This window comes from Pristiophorus japonicus, chromosome 10 (genome assembly GCF_044704955.1).
Source record: "Pristiophorus japonicus isolate sPriJap1 chromosome 10, sPriJap1.hap1, whole genome shotgun sequence".
In the NCBI taxonomy this organism is placed as follows: domain Eukaryota; kingdom Metazoa; phylum Chordata; class Chondrichthyes; family Pristiophoridae; genus Pristiophorus; species Pristiophorus japonicus.
Genome location: NC_091986.1, coordinates 153,235,792 through 153,260,413, shown reverse-complemented (window position 1 = coordinate 153,260,413; position 24,622 = coordinate 153,235,792). Strand labels below are relative to the sequence as shown.

At 43.8% G+C, this 24,622-nt stretch overlaps 1 protein-coding gene across 2 annotated transcripts in view; it reads right to left on the bottom strand.

The window, feature by feature from the left end:
* mphosph8 (M-phase phosphoprotein 8) overlaps window positions 1–24,622 on the bottom strand; it is an 86,834-nt gene that overhangs the window by 38,120 nt on the left and 24,092 nt on the right. For both annotated transcript variants that reach the window (XM_070892184.1, XM_070892185.1), the window contains 2 exons: window positions 21,583–22,620; window positions 15,288–15,393 (listed from right to left, as the gene is read on the bottom strand). In XM_070892184.1, the coding sequence (XP_070748285.1) occupies window positions 15,288–15,393; window positions 21,583–22,620 (1,144 nt within the window). The remainder of the gene's footprint in view (window positions 1–15,287; window positions 15,394–21,582; window positions 22,621–24,622) is intronic.

Genomic DNA, 24,622 nt, shown 5'->3' with positions numbered 1-24,622 from the left:
CAATTGTCCCCGCCCTCTAATTCTATATCCCTCTTTCTATCCTCTACAGTTTGCACACATTTTCATTGTTATATTAAAGCAAAAGCAAAATACTGCAGATGCTGGAAATCTGAAATAAAAACAGAAAATACTGAAAACACTCAGCAGGTCAGGCAGCATCTATGGAGAGAGAAACCAGAGTTATCGCTACAGGTCAATGACCTTTCGTCAGAACTATTCACTGTTATATTTATCTAATTCCTCAGCATGTGGCCTTACTCGGTGGGGAGATTTGAGGTGGGCAGAGTAGAAGTTGTTCGGATCTACCACACCAAAACAGGCATTTAAAAAAAATATAAACATAGGAAGGAACGTTAAAAATAACGGATAACTAAAATTAAAGATAGAAAAATGGCTGTCTTATAGGGGGGATGTGATTGGTCCAAGTAACCACATGCCATCAGAAACACTGGAGGCTCAATATTGCAGGCACACAAGACAAAACTTAGAGAGGTGTTATTCCAAATTAACAGGAATAAACCTACATTAAAGAGAATATTTTTCACATCTTTTATGCAAGTACCACAATACTGGAAAACATTATTAGTAACACCCTTTGAATTAAAAGAAACAGCCAGAAATGTTAGTCACATTACTGATACATTTATTAAATTTTAAACTTGCCAAGAGGCATATATTATTTTCTAACTTTGGTGCGCTGAAAATCAAAGCAACACCCCAGCTGCCAAAATTACTAATTTTTCCTAGTATTTCAGATTCTGTAATGCTGCACATTTCCTTGCTCAATTATTGAGGGGGAAATTGCGGTTGGAGGCTTCCTTTGGATGAACACCTCCGACCCGAAATTTTTTAACGAAAATACCTGGTGGTCACGGAGGCGTCTTCGATTCCGGTCGGAGGCCTTCATTCAATGCGCGGCGTACGGGGAGATGACTTCCCCATATGTACAGAAATGCTGGAGTCACGTGGGCCCGGACCACAAATCACTAGGCAATATTCTCATTGATAAAAATGGGATCTCCGTTTGTGCGAGTTCCCATTACTATTAATGAGAAAACCCTCCTAAAACAAAAAACAGAGCATAATAAAAAAAACTCACATTTAAAATTAATTGAAATTAAATGTAATTGAATGTGTTAGAGAAAAAAAATATTTTTGGAATTTAAAAAAAAAGTGTTTTAACAGGATTAAAATAAACTTACCTTAATGGACAGGGTTTTTAAACATAAAAATAAATTAAATTTTTACATGTTTTAAAACTCTTACACTGTCAAAAGTAAGCTATAGGCCTGCTTTTAACAGGCGTAAATGTTTGAAGGACATTCGCTGGGCAGGAGTTGGGCAAATAGCTCCCAGCGCGAATGTCCTTTTCCCAGGGATGCGGTGGATAAGAACATAAGAAATAGGAGCAGGTGTAGGCCATAGGGCCCCTTGAGCCTGCTCCACCATTTAATACGATCATGGTTGATTAGATCATGGACTCGGGTCCCCTTCCCTGCCCGCTCCCCATAACCCCTTATCGGTTAAGAAACTGTCTAACTATCTTAAATTTATTCAATGACTCAGCTTCCACGGATTTACAACCCTCAGAAAAAATTCCTCCTCATCTCAGTTTTAAATGGACAGCCCCTTATTCTAAGATTATTCCCTAGTTCTAGTCTCCCCTATCAGTGGAAACATCCTCTCTGTATCCACCTGGTCAAGCCCTCTCATAATCTTATACGTTTCGATATGATCACCTCTCATTCTTCTGAATTCCAATGAGTAGAGGCCCAACCTATTCAACCTTTCCTCATTAGTCAATCCCCTCATCTCCGGAATCAACCAAGTGAACCTTCTCTGAACTGCCTCCAAAGCAAGTATATCCTTTCGTAAATATGGAAACCAAAACTGTATGCAGTATTCCAGGTGTAGCCTCACCAATACCCTGTATAGCTGTAGCAAGACTTCCCTGCTTTTATACTCCATCCCGTTTGCAATAAAGGCCAAGATTACACTGGCCTTCCTGATCACTTGCTGTACGTGCATACCAACCTTTTGTGTTTCATGCACCAGGACCCCCAGGTCCCGCTGTACTGCAGGACTTTGCAATCTTTCTCCATTTAAATAATAACTTGCTCTTTGATTTTTTTTCTGCCAAAGTGCATGACCTCACACTTTCCAACATTATACTCCATCTGCCAATTTTTTGCCCACACACTTAGGCTGTCTATGTCCTTTTGCAGGTTTTTTGTGTCCTCCTCACACATTGCTTTTCCTTCCATCTTTGTATCGTCAGCAAACTTGGCTACATTACACTCGGTCCCTTCTTTCAAGTCATTAATATAGATTTTAAATAGTTGGGATCCCAGCACTGATCACTGCGGCACCCCACTAGTTACTGATTGCCAACCAGAGAATGAACCATTTATCCCGACTCTTTGTTTTCTGTTAGCCAATCCTTTGTCCATGCTAATATATTACCCCCAACCCCGTGAACTTTTATCTTGTACAGTAACCTTTTATGTGGCACCTTGTCAAATGCCTTCTGGAAGTCCAAATACACCACATCCATTGGTTTCCCTTTATCCACCCTGTTCATTACATCCTCAAAGAATTCCAGCAAATTTGTCAAACATGGCTTTCCCTTCATAAATCCATGCTGATTCTGCCTGACTGAATTTTGCTTTTCCAAATGTCCAGCTACAGCTTCTTTAATAATAGACTCCAACATTTTCCCAACCACAAATGTTAGGCTAATTGGTCTATAATTTCCTGCTTTTTGTCTGCCTTTTTTAAAATAGTGGCGTTACATTTGCAGTTTTCCAATCTGCTGGGACCTCCCCAGAATCCAGGGAATTTTGGTAAATTACAACCAGTGCATTCACAATCCCTGCTGCTACTTCTCTTAAGACCTTAGGATGCAAGGCATCACGTCCAGGGGATTTATCTGCCTTTAGTCCTATTATCTTACTGAGTATCACCTCCTTAGTGATTGTGATTGTGTTAAGTTCCTCCCCCCCTATAGCCCCTTGACTATCCACTGTTGGATATTTGTTCAGAGTTTCTGCCATCTCCATGTTCCCCATCACAAATTCCCCGGTCTCGTCCTCTAAGGGACCAACATTTACATTAGCCACTCTTTTCCTTTTTATATACCTGTAGAGACTCTTGCTATCTCTTTTTATATTTCACGCTAGTTTACTTTCATAGTCTATCTTCCCTTTCTTAATCATTTTTTTAGTTATTCTTTGCTGGCTTTTAAAAGCTTCCCAGTCTTCTGTCCTCCCTTTAGTTTTGGCCACTTTGTATACCCTTGTTTTTAAATTGGATACCATCCTTTATTTATTTTTTTAGTTAGCCACAGTTTTCTTTTACAGCCTTTCCTCCTCACTGGAATATATTTTTCTTGAGTTATGAAATAGCTCCTTAAATGTACACCACAGTTCATCAACCGTCCTACACTTTAATCTATTTTCCCAGTCCACTTTAGCCAACTTTAGCCTCATACTTTTGTAATTTCCTTTATTTAAGCTTAGTACACTGGTTTGAGATCCAACTTTCTTGCCCTCCATCTGAATTTGAAATTCAACCATGCTATGGTCACTCAGTCCAAGGGGATCCTTTACTAGGAGATTGTTTATTAATCCTGTCTCATTACACAGGGCCAGATCTAAGATAGCCTGCCCCCTGTTGGTTCCGTTACAAACTGCTCAAGGAACAGTTTATGCACTCTATGAATTCTTCCTCAAGGCTATCCTGACCAATTTGATTTGTCCAATCAATATGGTGGTTAAAATCACCCATGATTATTGCTGTTCCCTTTTTACAAGCCCCCACTATTTCTTGGTTTATACTCCGACCAACAGAGTTGCTACTGTTCGGGGGCCTATAGACTACGCCCACTAGTGACCTTTTTCCCCTTATTTTTCCTTATCTTCACCCAAGCTGTTTCAACATCCTGATCATTTGAGCCAATATCGTTTCTCACTATTGCAGTGATTCCATCTTGACAGATCGGAAAAGCCGGTTTTCGGCGCATACGCATCTCGCCCCGAAAATCAACTTTTGCGAGGCCTCGCCGGGTCTGTGCGCACTTCGTATGGACCCGGCAAGGCCAGAATTTTAGGCCCATAAACTTTGAAATGTGTTTCCTCAGGTTGAAATTCAAGGTTTAATAAATAAAAAAATTTAAAGTCAAACAATTCTAATTGCCAAGCAGTGAACAAAATGCACTGAAAGTAATGAAATACTATTCCAAGTTTTGTTTTAAATTTGTTTTCCCTAGATGTTCTAAGGGATAAATTATGAATGAATACACTTACAAATTGTAGTGCTAGTTTTTTTAAATTATGAAATAATTCAGTTTTGTAAAAATTGTATCCTTAGCCATTTTAGAAATAATTGCCTGTTGAAACTCAGTGGTAAATGTTTATCAGGCAGGATTCTGTTACTGCATAATAATGCCACTGCACTAAGCAGTAATCTTGTATACAAACTAACTGCCAAAAGCAGACAGATCCAACCCAGAAGCGCAGCCTTCAGCCGCCTGCGGAAAAGTGTTTGAAGACCAGGCCCTCAAATCTACCACCAAACTCATGGTCTACAGGGCTGTAGTAATACCCGCCCTCCTGTATTGGTCTGAGGCATGGACGATGTACAGAAGTCACCTCAAGTCGCTGGAGATATATCACCAACGATGTCTCCAAAAGATCCTGCAAAACTCCTGGGAGGACAGGCGCACCAACACCAGTGTCCTCGACCAGGCTAACATCCCCTGTATTGAAGCACTGACCACACTCGATCAGCTTCGCTGGGCAGGCCACATAGTACGCATGCCAGAAACGAGATTCCTAAGCAAATGCTTTATGAAGAGCTCCTGCATGGTAAACGAGCCAAAGGAGGACAGTGGAAACGTTATAAGGACACCCTCAAAGCCTCCCTGGTAAAGTGCAACATCACCACTGACACCTGGGAGACCCTCGCCGCAGACCGCCCGAGGTGGAGAAAGTCCATGCGGGAGGGCGTTGAGCTCTTTGGGTCTCAACGCAAGGAGCATGAAGAGGCCAGGCGCAGGCAGCGGAAGGAGCACGCGGCAAACCAGCCCCACCGACCCCTTCCCCCGACGAATGTACGTCCCACCTGTAACAAGGTCTGTGGCTCTCATAATCGGACTTTTCAGCCATCAAAGAACTCACTTTGGGAGTGGAAGCAAGTCTTCCTCGATTCCGAGGGACTGCCTATGATGATGATGATGATGATGATTCAGACCCGAGAAAATAAGTGAGCAAAAGAATAGTAAATCAAATTTCCCCCAAAATTCATAACATGAAAGTTTTCAAAATGCTAGCTATACCACAAGTCACATTCACCTTCACCCCAACAGAACAAAAATGTAGCGACTGGGTCATTAAACCAACCAAATTGAGGATCACAGAAGGAATCCAATCCCATTGTGACACTAAGTGCAGTTAATGATCAAATAGTCCCTCACTGTAAAGTCTCCTCAGGTCATCTACAGTTGTTAAAAATGACAATATTGTAGTCATTAAAAAGGTGGAAAAAGTACTGCATTATTCTTCCCTTCAATTTTATTGATTCTTTAATACTAGATGTGTTTACTCACCAAACTGTCTTACTACTACAATTTCTTCTTACATTTCAAATGCCTTCTCCCCCTAACTTCACTATGTTTTTGATGGCCCAGAATTATCTTGGAAACATAGAAACATAAAAAATAGGTGCAGGAGTCGGCCATTCGGTCCTTCGAGCCTGCACCACCATTCAATAAGATCATGGCTAATCATTCCCTCAGTACCCCTTTCCTGCTTTCTCTCCATACCGCTTGATCCCTTTAGCCGTAAGGGCCATAGCTAACTCCCTCTTGAATATATCCAATGAACTAGCATCAACAACTCTCTGCAGTAGGGAATTCCACAGGTTAACAACGCTGAGTGAAGAAGTTTTCCCTCATCTCAGTCCTAAATAGCTTACCCCTTATCCTTCGACAATGTCCCCTGGTTCTGGACTTCCCCAACATCGGGAACATTCTTCCTGCATTTAACCTGTCCAGTCCCATCAGAATTTTATATGTTTCTAGGAGATCCCGTCTCATCCTTCTAAACTCCAGTGAATACAGGCCCAGTCAATCCAGTCTCTCCTCATATATCAGTCAGTCCTGCCATCCCAGGAATCAGTCTGGTGAACCTTCGCTGCACTCCCTCAATAGCAAGAACGTCAGTCCTTCCTCAGATTAGGAGACCAAAACTGAACACAATATTCCAGGTGAGGCCTCACTAAGGCCCTGTACAACTGCAGTAAGACCTCCCTGCTCTTATACTCAAATCCCCTAGCTATGAAGGCCAACGTACCATTTGTCTTCATCAGCGCCTGCTGTACCTGCATGAAAACTTTCAATGACTGATGTACCATGACATCCAGGTCTCACTGCACCTCCCCTTTTCCTAATCTGCCATCATTCAGATAATATTCTGCCTTCGTGTTTTTGCCACCAAAGTGGATAACCTCAAATTTATCCACATTATACTGCATCTGCCACGCGTTTGCCCACTCACCTAACCTGTCCAAGTCACCCTGCAGCCTTTTAGCGTCCTCCTCATAGCTCACACCGCCACCCAGCTTAGTGTCATCTGCAAACTTGGAGATATTACACTCAATTCCCTCATTCAAATCATTAATGTATATTTTAGGTAGCTGGGGTCCCAGCACTGAGCCCTGCGGCACTCCACTAGTCATTGCCTGCCATTCTGAAAAGGACCCGTTTATCTCGACTGCTTCCTGTCTGCCAACCAGTTCTCTATCCACATCAGTACACTACCCCCAATACCATGTGCTTTAATTTTGCACACCAATCTCTTATGTGGGACCTTGTCAAAAGCCTTTTGAAAGTCCAAATACATCATATCCACTGGTTCTCCCTTGTCCACTCTACTAGTTACATCCTCAAAAAATTCTAGAAAATTTGTCAAGCAGGATTTCCCTTTCATAAATCCATACTGACTTGGACCGATCCAGTCACTGTTTTCCAAATGCACTGCTATTTCATCTTTAATAATTGATTCCAAAATTTTCCCCACTACTGATGCCAGGCTAACCAGTCTATAATTAACCGTTTTCTCTCTCCCTTCTTTCTTAAAAAGTGGTGCTACATTAGCTACCCTCCAGTCCATAGGAACTGATCCAGAGTCGATAGACTGTTGGAAAATGATCACCAATGCATCCAGTATTTCTAGGGCTACTTCCTTAAGTACTCTGGGATGCAGACCATCAGGCCCCGGGGATTTATCGGCCTTCAATCCCATCAATTTCCCTAACACAATTTCCCACCTCATCATTGTATCAAGCAACTACCAGGATAGTAGATGGCTAACTCGACAGAACCTAGAACAGGGAGTAGGCCATTCAGCCCCTCAAGCCTGTTCTTCCATTCAAATAGATCAGGGCTCATCTGTATCTCAACTCCATTTACCCACCTTGATTCGATATCCCTTAATACCCTTACCTAACATAAATCCATCAATCTCAGTTTTTAAAATTTTAACTGACCTAGCTTCAACAGCTTTTTGGAGAGAGTTCCAGATTTCTGTGGCCCTTTATGTGAAGAAGGGTTTCCTGACATCACCCCTGAATGGCCGAGCTCTAATTTTAAGGTTATGCCCCCTTATTCTGGACTGCCCCCACCAGTTGAAATAGTTCCCCTCTAATTACCATATCAAATCCCTTAAATCATTTGAAATACTTCATTTACATCACCATTGATCTTCTATATTCAAGGGAATACAAGCATAATCTATACTCCCCATAATTTAACACTTTTAGCCCCAGTATCATTCTGGTGAATCTGCACAGCTTCCCCTCAAAGACCAGTATATCCTTCCTGAGTTGCGGTGCCCTGAACTAAACAAAGTACTCCAGATACAGTCTAACCAAAGCTTTGTACAACTAGACCTTGGTCTTTCTTCGTCTAGCAATTTCAATGTTCCTAGAATGCAAAGTCCAGACCTACATCGCTGAGCAGCAATAGAACAAATGTCATAGTTCTGATATTCAGTGCAATATACAAACATTCCCTGTGGAACATTAGTTTAATGTTAACCTTAACAAAGATGTGGCCATGGACAAAAGGCCAGCATCAGTGACACAGTAGTTAAAAGTGGCAAATTGCAAAAAGTATTGCAACTTTTAAAAACTTGTCCTGCAAACACTAAGGGCTAGAAATTGTGCAGCACCCCATTTGGGGTAATATTTTTACACTCCCGCAAAAGTTATCTCGCCAGGCATTACTCAATTCTAGTAGATGTAAACTTCAGGTTTAGCAATCCGGAGGGGAAATGGAGCGCTAAATCAAGTGCTACCACTTCCCTTTGAGCACTAAACAAGGCAAGAGGGGCGGTAGGGGCAGAGCGCAGACCCGACTGCAATATTAGTCGAAGGCCTGAGTGGGGAAACAGTGATGCCTTCCCAGTCAGACCAGACCTGCCGGGAGTCGGATTATGGGCAATAAATAGACCCAACAGGCAAGTCTGAAAAATTTTATTTTGTGTTTCCTTGTGGACCACGATGGGCAGGAGTGCTCCTCTCGGCCTCACAAGGATGCCTTGGGACTGCTTTTCCCCCGGCTTCCCCACCCCACTCCATATTCTCCCCCTCTATCGGGGACAGAAAGCCCTCCCACCCCCATAAGGCAGCTATAAGCCCCACTCCCCCAACCACAGCTAAAAGCCCTCCCTGCCTTTAAGTCACTGCCGGGACTATTCCCAAGGTCCACGGCTGTGGCCTCCTGCCACTAAACTCATTCCTGCCAGTTGGCCAGGTAGTGGATTCGAGCAAGACTCCAGGAGAATTTATGTAATTTTTCTCCAATTTCTGGTCATCCAGAACTGGATGTCGGACAAGCAGTCTGACAATTTAGAGACCAAGGAGGGGGTCGAGAGAAGTGGTATTGAAGTAGAGCTGGGTGTCATCAACGTACATGTGGTAACTGACGCTGTGTTTTCGGGTAATGTCGCCAAGGGGCGACATGCAGATGAGAAATAGGAGGCGGCCAAGGATAGATCCTTTGGGAACATCAGAGGCAACGATGCAGGGGCGGGAAGAGAAGCCGTTGCAGATGATTCTCTGGCTACGATTAGATAGATAAGAATGGAACTAGGCGAGTGCAGTCCCACCCAGCTGGACGATGGTGGAGGGGTGTTGGAGAAGGATAAAGTGGCCAACCGTGTCAAAGGCTGCAGGCAAGTCAAGAAGGACGAAGAGGGATAGTTTGCCTTTGTCACAGTTACAAAGGATGTCATTTGTGACTTTGATGAGAGCCATTTCAGTACTGTGGCAGGCGCGGAAACCAAATTGGAAGAATTCAAACATGGAATTGCGGGAAAGATGGGCACGAATTTGGGAGGCGACAACACGTTCAAGGACTTGAGAGGAAAGGTAGGTTGGAGATGGGGCAGTAGTTTGCAAGGACAGAGGGATCAAGGGTTGGTTTTTTGAGAGGAGAGGACATCAGATTTGATTGGGGGGGGAAAAACAGTACCTGAGGAGAGAGAACCGTTAACAATGTCAGCTAACATGGGAGCTAGAAAAGGAAGTTGGGTGGTCAGTATTTTGGTGGGAATAGGGTCAAGGGAGCAGGAAGTGGATCTCATGGATAGGATGAGCTCAGAAAGGTCATTAGGGGAGATCGGAGAGAAACTGGAGAAAGATGTGGGGTCAGGGCTAGGGCAGGGGGGATCCTTAGAGGAAGTTTGGCCTGGTGGGCTAGGGAGAGGAAGGGAAGAGGCAGAAGCGGCCAAACGGATGGTGTCAATCTTAGAGACAAAGAAGTCCATGAGCTCCTTACACTTATTGTTGGAGGTGAGGGTGGAGATTGGGGAAAGGGGTTTAAAAAGACGGTTAGCAGTGGAGAATAGAAGCCGGGGTTTATGTCAGTAAGTGTGAGGTGATGCATTTTGTTTTTAAAAAAATCTGTAATTATACTCCGAATGGAAGTAGGCTTGGTGCTGTGGAAGGGCAGAGGGATTTGGGGTTAGATTCTCAGAACATTAAATATTGATAAGACTGCTTTAAAAAAAAAGGTTTATAGAAATCTAAAATTTATCTCGAGTATAGAATGGAAAAGCCAAGGAAGAATGATGAGCCCATTGGGATCTTTTTGTTTTTTGTGTGCAACCAAGAAGCTATGCTTTGCACCCACCTATCTCTCTATTTTCTTCTATGTCAGTTTTAACATTCTATTTAACCAATCTGAAAAAGGCAACAATTTTTACTGCATTTTCATGTAACCTACCATTAAATTCTACTTTCATCGACAACCATTTCCAATAAATGTTTGGTAAGTAAAATATTTACATATGAATCCACTTTATTTCACAAACATTTGACAGAAAATGGAAAGACTCATCAGAAAGTATAGCGAAATTACATTCTGTAATACACAACCTCAGTGCATGTGGAAACTGTAGTGTCTCTGCACCTTGTTACAAACTCACACGAGGCATGTATATATCAGACACGGTCACTCTGTGACTTTCCTTTATTCCTAGGACCAAGGAGTGCTGACCCTGGGTGGGACCTCCCCTTTTATACCTGGAAACCCAGGTGAGGAGTGTCTCCCGCAAGTTCACCCCCTGTGGTCTGGATGTGCATTTCAAGGGTACAGGTACAGTGTGCATGAGTTACAGTTACATAACTATTGTCATTGCAAGATGGTGAAATACATGACATCACCTCCCCCCTTAAGTCTTTTAGTTTCAGAGGTTAAGTCTATCGGGTGGTCGGCGCTCTCTCATGGAGTGCCGCAGTTGTGGCTCTGGTGGCTGAGCCTCAGCACACGTCCGTCACTTGAGGTGATTCCGGCCTGTCCGGGCTGGCCGCCGGGGCTGTGCATGCGGAGGACTGTCTTTGTTGCTCGTACGCTGGCAGTGGTGTGGGTGCTATCTCATCATGCTCTTCTTCCGGTTCCTCCGTGTCTATGCTGAACCTTGTCTTTGTTTGGTCCAAGTGTTTGTGGCATATCTGCCCATTGTTTAGTCTGACCACCATGACCCTGTTTCCTTCTTTGCCAATTACAGTGCCCTCAAGCCATTTGGATCCCAAAGCATGGTTAAGAACAAATACCGGGTCATCTATTTCTATACACCTCCCCCTTGAGCCTCGATCATGGAGCTCGGTTTGGGACTGGCGCTTGCCCTCAACAATGTCTGCCAGGTCTGGGTGAATGAGGGACAGCCGCGTCTTGAGCGTGCGTTTCATGAGGAGTTCCACTGGCAGGACTCCCGTGAGCGAGTGCGGCCGGGACCTGTAGGCCAGCAGGAGGCGCGATAGGCGGTACTGAAGGGACCGTCCTTGGATGCGTAGCATGCCCTGCTTTATGACTTGGACCGCCCGTTCCGCCTGGCCATTGGAAGCCGGCTTCACCGGGGCTGTCCAGACGTGCTTGATACCATTGCCCGACATAAACTCCTGGAATTCATGGCTGGTGAAACACGGACCATTGTCGCTGACCAGGATGTCCGGCAAGCCGTGGGTCATGAAAACCGTACGCAGACTCTCCAGTGATGGATGTCGTGCACGAGTTCAATATGATGCACTCGATCCACTTCGAGTATGCATCGACAATGATCAGGAACATTTCTCCCATGAACGGGCCCACATAGTCGACATGAATGCGTGACCATGGCCTGGTGGGCCAGGGCCACAGGCTGAGTGGAGCCTCCCTGGGGGCATTACCCACCTGGGCACACGTCGTGCACCTGCGAACCCAGTGTTCCAGGTCTGAGTCAATCCCCGGCCACCATACATGTGACCGGGCAATGGCCTTCATTAACACGATGCCAGGGTGCTCGCTGTGGAGTTCCCTGATGAACGCTTCCCTTTCTTTCTGGGGCATGACTACCCGGCTGCCCCATAACATGCAGTCGGCTTGGATGGAGAGTTCATCCATCCGTCTCTGAAACGGCCTGACTTCCTCGGGGCACGCCCTGTGTGCAGGCGCCCAATTCCCAGTCAGGACACATTTCTTTATCATGGATAGGAGGGGGTCCCTGTTGGTCCAGAGTTTGATCTGTCGGGCTGTGATGGGGGAGCCCGCAGTATCAAAAGCCTCAACGGCCATGACCATCTCGGCGCTCTGCTCCGACGCCCCCTCGGTGGTGGCCAGTGGGAGCCCGCTGAGCGCGTCAGCGCAATTTTCGGTGTCTGGCCGGTGCCGTATGGTGTAGTCATTCGCAGCCAGCGTGAGGGGCCCATCACTGTATGCGAGCTGACGCGTTAGCGTTGACAGTCTTGCTGTCGGAGAACAGGGATGTTAACAGCTTGTGGTCAGTCTCTAGCTCGAACTGTCTACCGAAAAGGTACTGGTGCATCTTTTTCACACCGTACACACACGCGAGTGCCTCCTTCTCGACCATGCCGTATCCACGCTCTGCCTGGGAGAGCGACCTGGAGGCGTAAGCCACCAGTTGGAGTCGGCCGTCATCGTTACCCTGCTGCAACATACACCCAACCTCGTAGGATGACGCATCGCATTTTAAAACCAGTTTTTTTTAAAAACAGGGGTCATACAAAGTCAACAGTTTGTCGGAACACAGCAGGTTCCTCGCCTTATTGAAAGCCCGTTCTTGACAATCCCCCCCAAAACCTTTCACACCCTTTAGGGAGGAGCATGTGTAACAGCTCCAACAGTGTGCTTAAGTTCGGCAGAAAGTTCCCAAAATAGTTCAAAAGTCCCAGGAATGATCGCAACTCCGACGTGTTGCTGGGCCTGGGCGCCCGGCGAATGGCCTCAGTTTTTGATTCAGTGGGCCGGACCCAGTCTGCGGCAACCCTCCTGCCCAGGAACTCTACCTCTGGGACCAAAAACACGCACTTGGCCTTTTTCAGCCGCAAGCCTACCTGATCCAGTCGGCGTAGCACCTCCTCCAGGTTGCGGAGGTATTCCTCGGTGTCTCGACCCCTTATAAGGATGTCGTCTTGGAATACAACCGTTCCAGGGATGGACTTGAGCAAGCTTTCCATGTTTCGCTGAAAGATAGCCGCTGCCGAACGAATGCCAAACGGGCACCTGTTGTAGACAAATAATCCTTTGTGCGTCGTGATGGTGGTCAGAAGCTTGGAATCTTCAGCCAGTTCCCGAGTCATGTAGGCCGAAGTGAGGTCCAGCTTCGTGAACAGCTTTCCACCTGCCAGTGAGGCAAAGAGGTCCTCCGCTCTCGGGAGCAGGTATTGGTCTTGCAGCGACACTCGGTTGATGGTGGCTTTGTAGTTGCCACAAATCCTAACCGAGCCATCTGCTTTGAGGACGGGAACAATGGGACTTGCCCAGTCGCTGAATTCAACGGGCGAAATTAACGGGCGAATTCTCTGAGCAGCCTGTCCAGTTCACTTTCAATTTTCTCACGCATCACATACGGCCCACTCTGGCTTTGTGGTGCACTGGTCTGGCGTCTGGAGTGATGTGTATCACTACTTTAATGCCCTTGAACGTTCCGACACCGGGTTGAAAGAGTTTTTGCAATACCTGCGATCATGAACTTCGCTCCACGGATGAAATGGCATGCACATCATCCCATTTCCAATTCATCTCAGCTAGCCAACTCCTCCCCAAAAGCGCGGGGCCATTTCCCGGAACAATCCAGAGTGGCAGCCGGTTCTGTAATCCATTATGCGTTACCACCAAGTTTTCACTGCCCACCACTGGGATGATCTCTTTGGTGTACGTACGTAGCTGCGTCTCAATGCGTTCCAGTTTGGGCCTGCTAGCTCTGTATGGCCATAGTCTATCAAATTGTTGGGCGCTCATAAGTGACTGGCTAGCTCCCGTATCCAGCTCCATGTGCACCGGGATGCCATTCAGTAAGACTTATCATCATGGGTGGCGTTTTAGTGTATGAGCTGTGGACTTCAGCCACATGAACCCGCTGAACTTCAGCATCTATGGTTGTTCCCCAGGCCTCATCCTGCATTGCAGACCCCTCGTCTGGTTCCTCTGTCTCACAGACTAGCCTCACTACTGCCTTTTTGCACATCCTGGCTAAGTGTCCACTGACATTACAAATCCTACAGATATAAAGCTGGAACCTGCAGCTTCTGGCAGTGTGTCTACCCCCACACCGCCAGCATGAGCTGAGATTTGTGTTAACAAAAGGACTATTCCCAGGCATTCCTCTCTGATGGCCCGTTTGGCTGTTTCTAAGCACTCTAATGGAGGGTGTTAATGGTCCCATCACGGGATGCATTGTTCCACGTGATGGCGTAAATTGCCGATCCCCTTTCGATTGTCCGTGTTGCGGGCCCATCCTGGAGCTTGTTGCTGCCTGGGCGGTGTCGAATTGCCCTTGTCTGCCTGCGGGGTTCTGTATCACTTTTACAACATTAACTCCCTGGTTCATCGCAACGTTAAAACCAGGGCTGCGTGCGTAAATTAGCTTGGTCTCCTCTTCCACCGCCATAAAGGTCTGAGCTATCAACGCTGCCCCTTCTAAAGTCAAATTCTTAGTCTTTATGAGCTTCCTGAAAATGCCGTCATGATTAATGCCCTCGATGAAAATGTCCCTTAACATCTCCCCCCTACAGGCATCGGAGAACTTAGAGACTGGCCAGATGCCGCAGTTCCGCCACAAATTCCGAGACGTTTTGACCCTCCTGACGCTGGTGAGAGTAGAACCGGTGCCGGGCCATGTGTACGCTACTTGCCGGCTTGAGATGCTCACTGATCAGCTGGCTGAGCTCTTCGAAGGACTTGTCCGCTGTCTTTTGGGGTGCGAGCAGGTCTTTCATCAGCGCACACGTCTGTGGGCCACAGCTGGTCAGTAGATGTGCCCTCCGCTTGTCAGCCGTTGTCTCTTCCAGCCAGTCCTTTGTGACAAAGCTCTGCTGGAGTCTTTCCACAAAGTCGTCCCAGTCCTCACCCACACAGTAGCGTTCCTCTGTGCCACCGGTGGCCATCCTCGTGGTTCGGTGATTCCCGTTTCTCGTCGCCAGATGTAGTGTGTCTCTGCACCTTGTTACAAACTCACACGAGGCATGTATAGATCAGACACGGTCACTCTGTGACCTTCACTTTATTCCTAGGACCAAGGAGTGCTGACCCTGGGTGGGACCTCCCCTTTTATACCTGAAAACCCAGGTGAGGAGTGTCTCCCGCAAGCTCACCCAGTGGTCAGGGTGTGCATTTCAAGGGTACAGGTACAGTGTGCATGAGTTACAGTTACATAACTATTGTCATTGCAAAATGGTGAAATACATCACAGAAACCATCGACAAAAGGTACATCCTTTACAAGTACTTACTGCGGTCCACACTTTGTTCCTTTCGCCCTTTGTCTACATCCAACCTCTTATCAGACATTTCTTTAGGTGCTTCACCTTTCTTTCCCAACTTCTCTCGGGAACAGGACTGGAAAAATAAAATTAATTGGCTCTAAATGTTATTAATGTTTAGTCTGAAAATGCATCAAGCTTAAACTAAAAACAAAGCTAAAATTGTTCCACACATTGAATGAGACACTGAAGTCACTTCTAGACTTTAGAAAACTTGAAATTTGCCACAATATTCATAAAAGAGCTGATAAATTCATTTACATTCTTAAACATGATTCAAGAAAGTTCATTCTATACTCATTCTATAGTCAGCTGTTCAAAATTTCCAAAAATCAGAGGGCACCTCAGGCAGAAATGTAACCAATGGGGTAATTTTACGATACTAAATGGTATATTTACAAGTTGAACACTTTTACTGCAAATCAAATTTTAGATTCCCATCTCCATTTTCTGTACAATCTTCACTCTGCAATGTACTTAGTGGTGGTTTCATCTTGCTTTAGTCTGCTAAAGACAAATTTAGACTAAAGTCATGAGATGGCAGCCAGGCATCAAAATTGGAAGACGTCAACAAAATATTTGCACTGAATATTAATTCCCTTGTATAATAATGGCTGCTACGGATTTGTCTAGAAAATGATTTTTATTAATTTCAACTTGCGTTTAAAAACCTTTATACAAACAGAAGTAGAACATTCAGACTCTCGAGCCAATTCCACTAATGCTCGTGCTTTCAGGGTGGTAGATTGAAACCCAACACACTGCCTCACAGTGCAGAATGCAGATGAGCGCCCACAATCTTTCACATTCAGAGTTTCCGTCTCAGCCTTACTTTTGTGGAAAGATATCAATCCAAAACCAGATGCTTCTCCAAAGAGAAGAAAGGATAATTGGGGGCGTAGTTAGCTTTACCACTTCAGTCTGACCATCAATAAATAAATATTTACAGGTGTAAACTAATGTCCATTTAATAAACTAAGCAACTCTTTTAGTTAAGTAAACTTTTGGAAAGCTACTGGATAGCAGTGACATTGCAATACCATGACAGGACATTCCTAAAGTTTGTGGAGAGTTGAAGTAAGGGAAATAGGTAGGAGGACATTGAAGAAATGGATCCTTTGGGTGATGAAGGCATGCATTATAAATTCTGGAGATTGAGGTAAAGGCAAAGATAGATGGCATTTCAGAGATGTGGGAAAGGCAGCACACCTCAGGGTTGATTAGGTGGATGGATTCGAGTCAGTGAAGAAGCTGAGAAAGACTGGTTAATTTTACCAGCCAGGTAGAAGGAAATGTGGTATCAGCCAAACCTTAATGTTAGACAGACAGTAGCCATGGAGTTAATGGTGGATGTGGAGATACAGATATGGATTATGTTGGCTAGGGCTATCATATCGTGAAAATGCTATGAATCCATTATTAAGGAAGTGGTAACAGGACACTTAGAAAATCATAATATGATTAGGCAGAGTCAACATGGTTTTATGAAAGTAAAATCGTGTTTGATATATTTATTGAGTTTTTTGAGAATGTAACTAGCAGGGTAGATAAAGGGGAACCAGTGGATGTAGTATATTTGGAATGTAAGGAATTTGATAAGGTGCCACATAAAAGGTTGCTACGCAAGATAAGGGCTCATGGGGATGGGGGTAATGTATTAGCATGGATAGAGGATTGGTTAACGGACAGAAAAAAAAGGAGTAGGGATAAACGGGTCATTTTCAGGATGGCAGACTGTAACTAGTGGGGAGCCGCAAGGATCAGTGCTCGAGCCCCAGCTAGTTACAATCTATATTAATGACTTAGATGAAAGGACAGAGTGTAATATATCCAAGTTTGCTGAGCTAGGTAGGAAAGTAAGCGGTGAGGAGGTCACAAAGAGCCTGCAAAGGGATATAGACAGGTTAAGTGAGTGGGTTATAAGGTGGCAGATGTGAATATAATGTGGGAAAGTGTGAGCAATCAATTAGGACGGCAAATGTCATGTTGGCCTTTATTGCAAGGGGGTTGGAGTACAAGAGTAAGGTCTTGGTACAATTGTAGAGAACTTTGGTGAGACCACAACTGGAGTGCTGAGCACAGTTTTGGTCTCCTTATCTGAGGAAGGATATATTTGCCTTAGAGTAGGTGCAACGAAGGTTTACAACATTAATTCGTGGGATAAGAGGGTTGTCCTATGAGGAGAGATTGAGTAGATTGGGCCAATAATCTCTGGAAGAATGAGGGGTGGTCTCATTGAAACATAAGATTCTGAGGGTGATTGACAGAACAGATGCTGAGATATCTGCCTGAAGAGTCGAGAACTAGGGGGCATAGTCTCAGATACGGGATCGGCCTTTTAAGACTGAGATGAGGAGGAATTTATTCACTCAAGAGGGTTGTGAATCTTGAAATTCTCTACCCCAAAGGGCTATGGATGCTGAATTGTTGGGCGTATTCAAGGCTGAGATAGGTTGATGTTTGTACTCAAGGCATATGGGGAATCAGGCGGGAAAGTGGACTTGAAATTGAAGATCAGCCCTGAGGGGCCGTATTGGCTACTCCTGTTCCTATTTCTAATGTTCTTATAAATGCAGAGGAAGAGACCAAGGATGGAGCCAAAGGGTACACAGGATGGCTGTGTAAACGCGGGAGAAAAAGGCCACTGAAGGAGATGAAACATCTGCATTGTGACAGGTATGAGGAGAACCACGAGACAACAAAGCCATGGAGGTGGACTGTGGAGAAAGAGGATTTACAATTCCCCATTTCTCGCTTAAATTGGATGATTGGATGGACACCTCAGATACCCTTTTGATACTAATCTATCATTCAATTCAGGAGGCATTACTGCTATATAATGATTTAATAAAGCTATTCACACAACTGTTGTAAATTAGCACAATAATTGTTAAAGAACAATTAAAGTACCATTAATGTCCTAAACCATAATTTACCTAACATATAACCAACATGCACTTTTCTATGAAGAGAAATATTAAAGTATCATCTTAATCAAGTGATAATTTTCATTAGTCTACTACTCACCACACTATGTTGCAATCCCATTTGCTATGTTTTTTTGTCAACTTTTTTTAAAGTATACCAGATTTATAAAGTCAGACCTTACATAAGCAGGCACATCACACCATGCACAACAGCCTATATTACATAAAATTTACAGCGCACAACAGGTCCATGCTTCACTCGAGCCTCCTCCCATCTAACTATCAGCATAACCCACCATTCCCTTCTTTCTCATTTGCCTATCTAGCTTCCCCTTAAATACATCTGGACTATTTGTCTCAACCACTCATTGTGATAACGAGTTCCACATTCTGGGTAAAGAAGTTTCTTCTGAATTCCCGATTTGATTTCTTGATCACTATCTTATATTGATGGTCTCTAGTTTTGCTCCTCCCCACAAGTGGAACACTCTGGGACTGTAATTGCCCTCCGCCCAGTTTGGGCAAATTATCTGGTGAATTAACGCCCAAATCAATGGGGTGGAGAATAGAGGGAAATTGCCCTCTTTTCTTTTCAAAAATCATCGGGGTGGTGTTTGGGGCGACAGAGGGGCATTCAGGAGCGAGGCGGAAGGCGGGCAGTGTCATCAGTGCCGCGCTGAGCACGTCAAACGTCTCTTCCCTTCGCTTAGGCAAGGGGAGGGACGCTGCGAGGCCTACTTGGTGTCCCCTGCGCCACCAGGGAGGTCTTTGGCCGGGCCAGAGGAAGTGCCCGGCTGCCTGTTGGTGGCCTGGCCAAACCCTGTGGCCACCATTCCCTTTAAAGGCGGACCTGCTGCCCAGCCACTGGCAGCTTCCCGCCACGCAAAACTGTCGGGGGCACCTATTTGAGGGCAATGTCACTTCCGGGGTGGGGACCAGGCTCTAAGGACGTCATTATCGCCATTTGCACAGGAGCGGGACGAATATCTTCTCCGTCTTAAAAGTCACAAGGGCAATGTCCTGAACGTCGAGGAATCCTCCCCGACTGGTGGTAACTGCTCTTTAAACAAGGGGCAATTTCGGCCCGTCTGTGCCTACTCTAGCAACACCTTTCATATTGTATCCTAATTATTGCCTCAAAATTCAGAACTGTATCCCCAGCACATGCTCAACGAAGGAATACATTTTGATAACATTTATTTGATAAAAATGAATTATGGAGAATTAGCTTATAGACATTATTGCATTTTACACAAATTAGCAATAACTAGTCGATCACCCATGGTGTTACATAAAGGGAATCAAGACCAAATGTGAAAGGGGTTCGAAGTCAGCAGATAATTGGACCTGAGCATGCAGGCATAGAGCCGTAATTTGTGGCCCATACATGCGCGTAAGAGGTGCACATACGCCTGTATGAACTGCGCAAGTTCCGGGTAAAGGCATGCACTACACTAAAACCCAGAGCTTGCGGTCTGTCAAGAATTTATAAATCCCTGGGAAAAGGGCATTCGCTCGTGCAGAGTTGGACTATTTCCCCAATTTCTGCCCAGCAAATGCCTGTGAAAGACCTGCTTTTACTAGCATAAGAGTTTCAAAAAACAGAAAAATAAAATGTTATCAATAATTTATACATTAAAAACCTGTGAAATAAGGTAAGTTTATTTTTAGCCCCTTTAAAACATGTACATTTATTTTTCAAAAAAACATTAATTTTTGTTTTAAATATTTAATTAATTGCCATTTTAATTAATTTTAAATATGTGATTTTTTAAATTTATTTATTTGAAGTGTAGAAGTATTTTTTGGGGTACATACAGAATCCCCATAAGTATGAATGGGGATCCCCTTCCGTCATTCGTTGGGCTGGCCCACGTGATCCCAGGGGTGCTCACGAACCACATGCACCCCGGAGATACATGGGCCTCTTCCCACGCGTACCCGGAGTGGCCCAGGACTGCTAGTCTCCTTACCTCCCAAACCACCAGGTACGTGTGCATTTTATTTGCGATCGGCGGCATTTCCCCACGGGAAGCCTCCGACCACAAATTCAGGTTCATAATTTAGTCCCCATTTTAAAGTCATACTTTTATATTTCATTATAAGTTCTTATGTTCCCATTTATAATGGAAACAATCTATGGATACTGGTGGCAGTAATTATGCCATCCCACTAGTGGTGGTACTGAATTGCCTTCACCAAGCCGGGGGGGGGGGGGGGGAGAAAAGAGAGTGAGCGAGCGAGAAAGAGAAAAAGAGAAAAAAGGAGAGAGAGAGAGAGAGAGAGAGAGAGAGAGAGAGAGAACGCACCTATAATGTAATTAAGTTTACATAGACAATTTCAATTATAAATGTTGGCATAAAAATTAATATGGGAAAAAGTTGACAAGATGCAAGTTTTTTTTAAATACATAAAACACAGATTTCTTCAGAATTTGATAACAATTCTGGTTTGATAATCTTGCCCCCTGCTGACCAAACTTGAATTATTTCTGTGCACACACTGGGAAGATAGTAGTCATGTCCAACTTGAACAAGATGTTATCTAGTTTATGAAATTACTATACAAATGAATATTCAACATCTGATCCAGGCTGTAACTGACATGGAAATGTTCTCACTGGTCATCCTCTCAGTTACACTTCCACGAAATCATAGAAAAATTATTAGCTGCAGGAACCTTTGCCATTCTATTCTATATTCCTCAGTATCTCAACTTTACTGTCCTATTGCTGTGGGATCAAAGAATGGCTAACTCAGCATAAAGTCATAATTGAATCTGGGACCATCCTGGTCTGTACATTCACTTTCAAGTTATACTGTGTATTTAATCACAGAGCCATTAAGGCTATGCAATGTTTGGTCAGCCCACACTACGATGTGTTTGTGCACTAGGTCCATGCAGCAGAGCAGGTCTCCAGTTGTGTTGGGTAATCCTTGCCACTGGACCAAGACCTAGCTCTGTCAAGCCCGTGTGGTGGCTGGTGTGCAACGGCCACCACACGTTAAAAAAAATCCACGCACAGGCATCTTCCACCCTTGAGGATGTAGTTCAGGTTTGTCATTTGAAACACCTGTGAACTCATCCTTTATTTTGGCAAAGAAGCAAGTCATCTTCGTTTCGAGGGACTGCCTATGATGATGATGATGATGATGATAATGTTTTTTTTAATTAAGGTGAGCCTAAACCTCTCCAGCTTTAGGATACCCAATTGAAGGAACACTACATTAGAAAATGATAAGTGTAACTTTGATTTATTTCTACTCATAAAATTTACTCAGTTCATTAACAGAACCCAAATTCATATTTTATATAAAAATATATATATATATGCTTACCTGGGTTGGGGTTTTAACAGTTTCTAATTTCTCCTCAGTATTTGTTGCTGAGTAGTTTGGTTTGTCTGGCTTTACATTTTCTCTATTAACTTCAGAATCCAATCGTAACTTGTCAAAGAGACTTGGCTCAGTGAATAGGGGTGGCTGTCCTGAAGTTGTTACACTGGATTCAGAACCTTGAATCACCTTCTCAGTTCCGGACCGAGAGGAAGTATCAGTCACATTATGTATTTTGCTCAATTTTTTTATCATTAAGTTTTTCACAGAATCAGGTTTAGGAGCGGTACTGTTTTCACCATCCAGTGACTTTCTGCCTTTGGCCTCCATCTGAAATTTTGGAATTTTGATTTCAGTTCCATCTGATTTAACAGACGATATATATTCTTTACGCTTCTCATGACTTTTGTGTTTCTTGATATGACTGCTATTCTCTTTATTTATATTTTTCTTCTCTGAATTTTCATCTTTCTGGTTCTTTTTCTGTTTTTGTAACTTCATGTCTTGCTTGGCATTATCCACTTTGTCCCTCTTCTTTTTCTTTCTCTTTATCTTAAGTTCAAGGTCATCTTCATCTGAGCTATCCAGAGATCTTTTTGGTGTTGCAATAATCTCTTGTCTGGCCAGTCCCTCAGTTGTTTTCTCAAATGTAGGATCATTAGAATCCACATTTTCCTGTTCTTTGCTTTCATCGGGCATGAATGGTTCAGGTAGCAAGTCATCCTGTGTGGGTGGTTCCAATAAAGACCTTTGTGTCATGACATGTTTTTTCTTCAGTTTCTTAGATTCAGTTGAACTCCTTTTTTTCACTTTATCATCTTCAGAGATCTCTCTCACATTTTCTGATAAGTTGTCTCTTAGTTCTTCACTATTTGAGCTACTGGATTTTACTTTTTTTTCTATTTTAGGACTGTCATGTTTCATGTCCAGCTCAGTTTTGGATTTTTTCTTCTTTTTAGTCTTCTGTGGTGAGGTTTCTTTAGCTCCTCCATAATCATAAGCAGACTCATCTTCAAAAATATCTTTGTCTAAGGTAAGCTTCTGAAAAAAATTAAAGTAGACACTGATGAGATAGCAACAGCATCCAATATAAAAGAACATAAGAAATAGGAGCAGGAGTATGCCATTCAGCCCCTCGAGCCTGCTCCGCCATTCAATAAGATCATGGCTGATCTTCACTCCACTTTCCTGCACTATCCCCATACCCCTTGATTCCCTCAATATCCAAAAATCTATCGATCTCTATCTTGAACATACTCAACAAGTGAGCATCCACAGCCCTCTGGGGTAGAGAATTCCAAACATGAGTAAAGAAATGTCTCCTCATTGCAGTCCTAAATTGTTGTTGTTGTAAATGACCGACACCTTGTTCTGAGACTGTGACCTCTGGTTCTAGACTCCCCAGCCAGGGGAAACATCCTCCCTGCATCTATCCTGTCGAGCTCTAAGAATTTTGCATGTTTCAATGAGATCACCTCTCATTCTTCTAAACTTGAGAGAATATAGGCCTGGTCTACTCAATCTCTCCTCATAGGACAATCCCCCCCATCCCAGCAATCAGTCTGGTGAATCTTTGTTGCACTCCCTCAATGGCAAGTATATCCTTCCTTAGGTAAGGAGACCAAAACAGTACACAATACTCCAGGTGTGGTCTCACCAGGGCCCTATATAATTGCGGTAAGACATCTTTACTCATACTCAAATCCTCTTGTAATAAAGGCTCACATTCCACTTGCTTCCTGTACCTGCATGTTAACTTTCAGTGATTTGTGTACAAAGACACCCAGGTCCCTCTGAACACCAACATTTCTCAATCTCTCACCATTTAAAAAATACTCTACTTGTCTATTTTTCCTCCCAAAATGGATAACTTCACTTTATATTCCATTTGCCATGTTCTTGCCCACTCACTTATCCTGTCTATAATCCCCTTGAAGCCTCTTTGCATCCTCCTCACAACTTACATTCCCATCTAGCTTTGTATCAGCAAGCTTGGATATACCTGTATTACATTTGGTCCCCTCATCCAAATCATCGATATAGACTGAATAGCTGAGGCCCAAGCACTGATCCTTTACAGTCTGCCAACCCAAAAATGGCCTGTTTATTCCTACTCTCAGTTTTTTGTCCATTAACCAATCCTCTATCCATGCTAGTATATTACCCCCAATCCCATGAGCCTTAATTTTGTTTAATAACCTTTTGTGTGGCATCTTATCGAATGCCTTCTAAAAATCCAAATACGCCACATCCACTGGTTCCCCCATATCTATCCCGATAGTTACAAGCTCAAAAAACTCAATGATTTGTCAAACACAATTTCTCTTTCATAAATCCGTGTTGACTCTGCCCAATCCTATATTTTCTAAGTGCCCTGTTACCACATCCTTAATAATAGATTCTAGCATTTTCTCTACTACTGATGTCAAGCTAATTGGTCTGTAGTTCCCCATTTTCTCTCTCCCTCCTTTCTTAAATAGCAGGGTTACATTTTCTACCTTCCAATTTGTGGGAACCATTCTGGAATCGATGGAATTTTGGAAGAAGACAACCAATACATTCACTATCTCTATACCACCTCTTTCAAAACCCTAGGATGTAGGCTATCAGGTCCAGTGGATTTATCGGCTTTCAGTCCAATTAATGTCTTCAATACTATTTTTTTTTAATTAATAATTTCTTTCAGTTCCTCATTCTTGCTAGACCCTTGGTTCTACACTATTTTCAGGAGGTTTTCTGCATCTTCTTCCATGAAGGCAGACAAAGTATTTGCTTAATTTCTCTGCCATTTCCTTATTCCCCGTTATAATTTCTCCTGTCTCAACCTGTAAGGAACCCACATTTACTTTTGCTAATCTTTTCCTTTTTATATACTATAGCTAGTTTACTCTCGTATTCTATTTTCCCTTTCATCATCAATTTATTGGTCGTCCTTTGCTGAATTCCAAAATCCTCCCAATCCTCAGACTTGCTGCTCTTTCTGCAACATTATATGCCTCTTCCTTTGATCTAATACTATCTTTAACTTCACCCGTTAGCCATG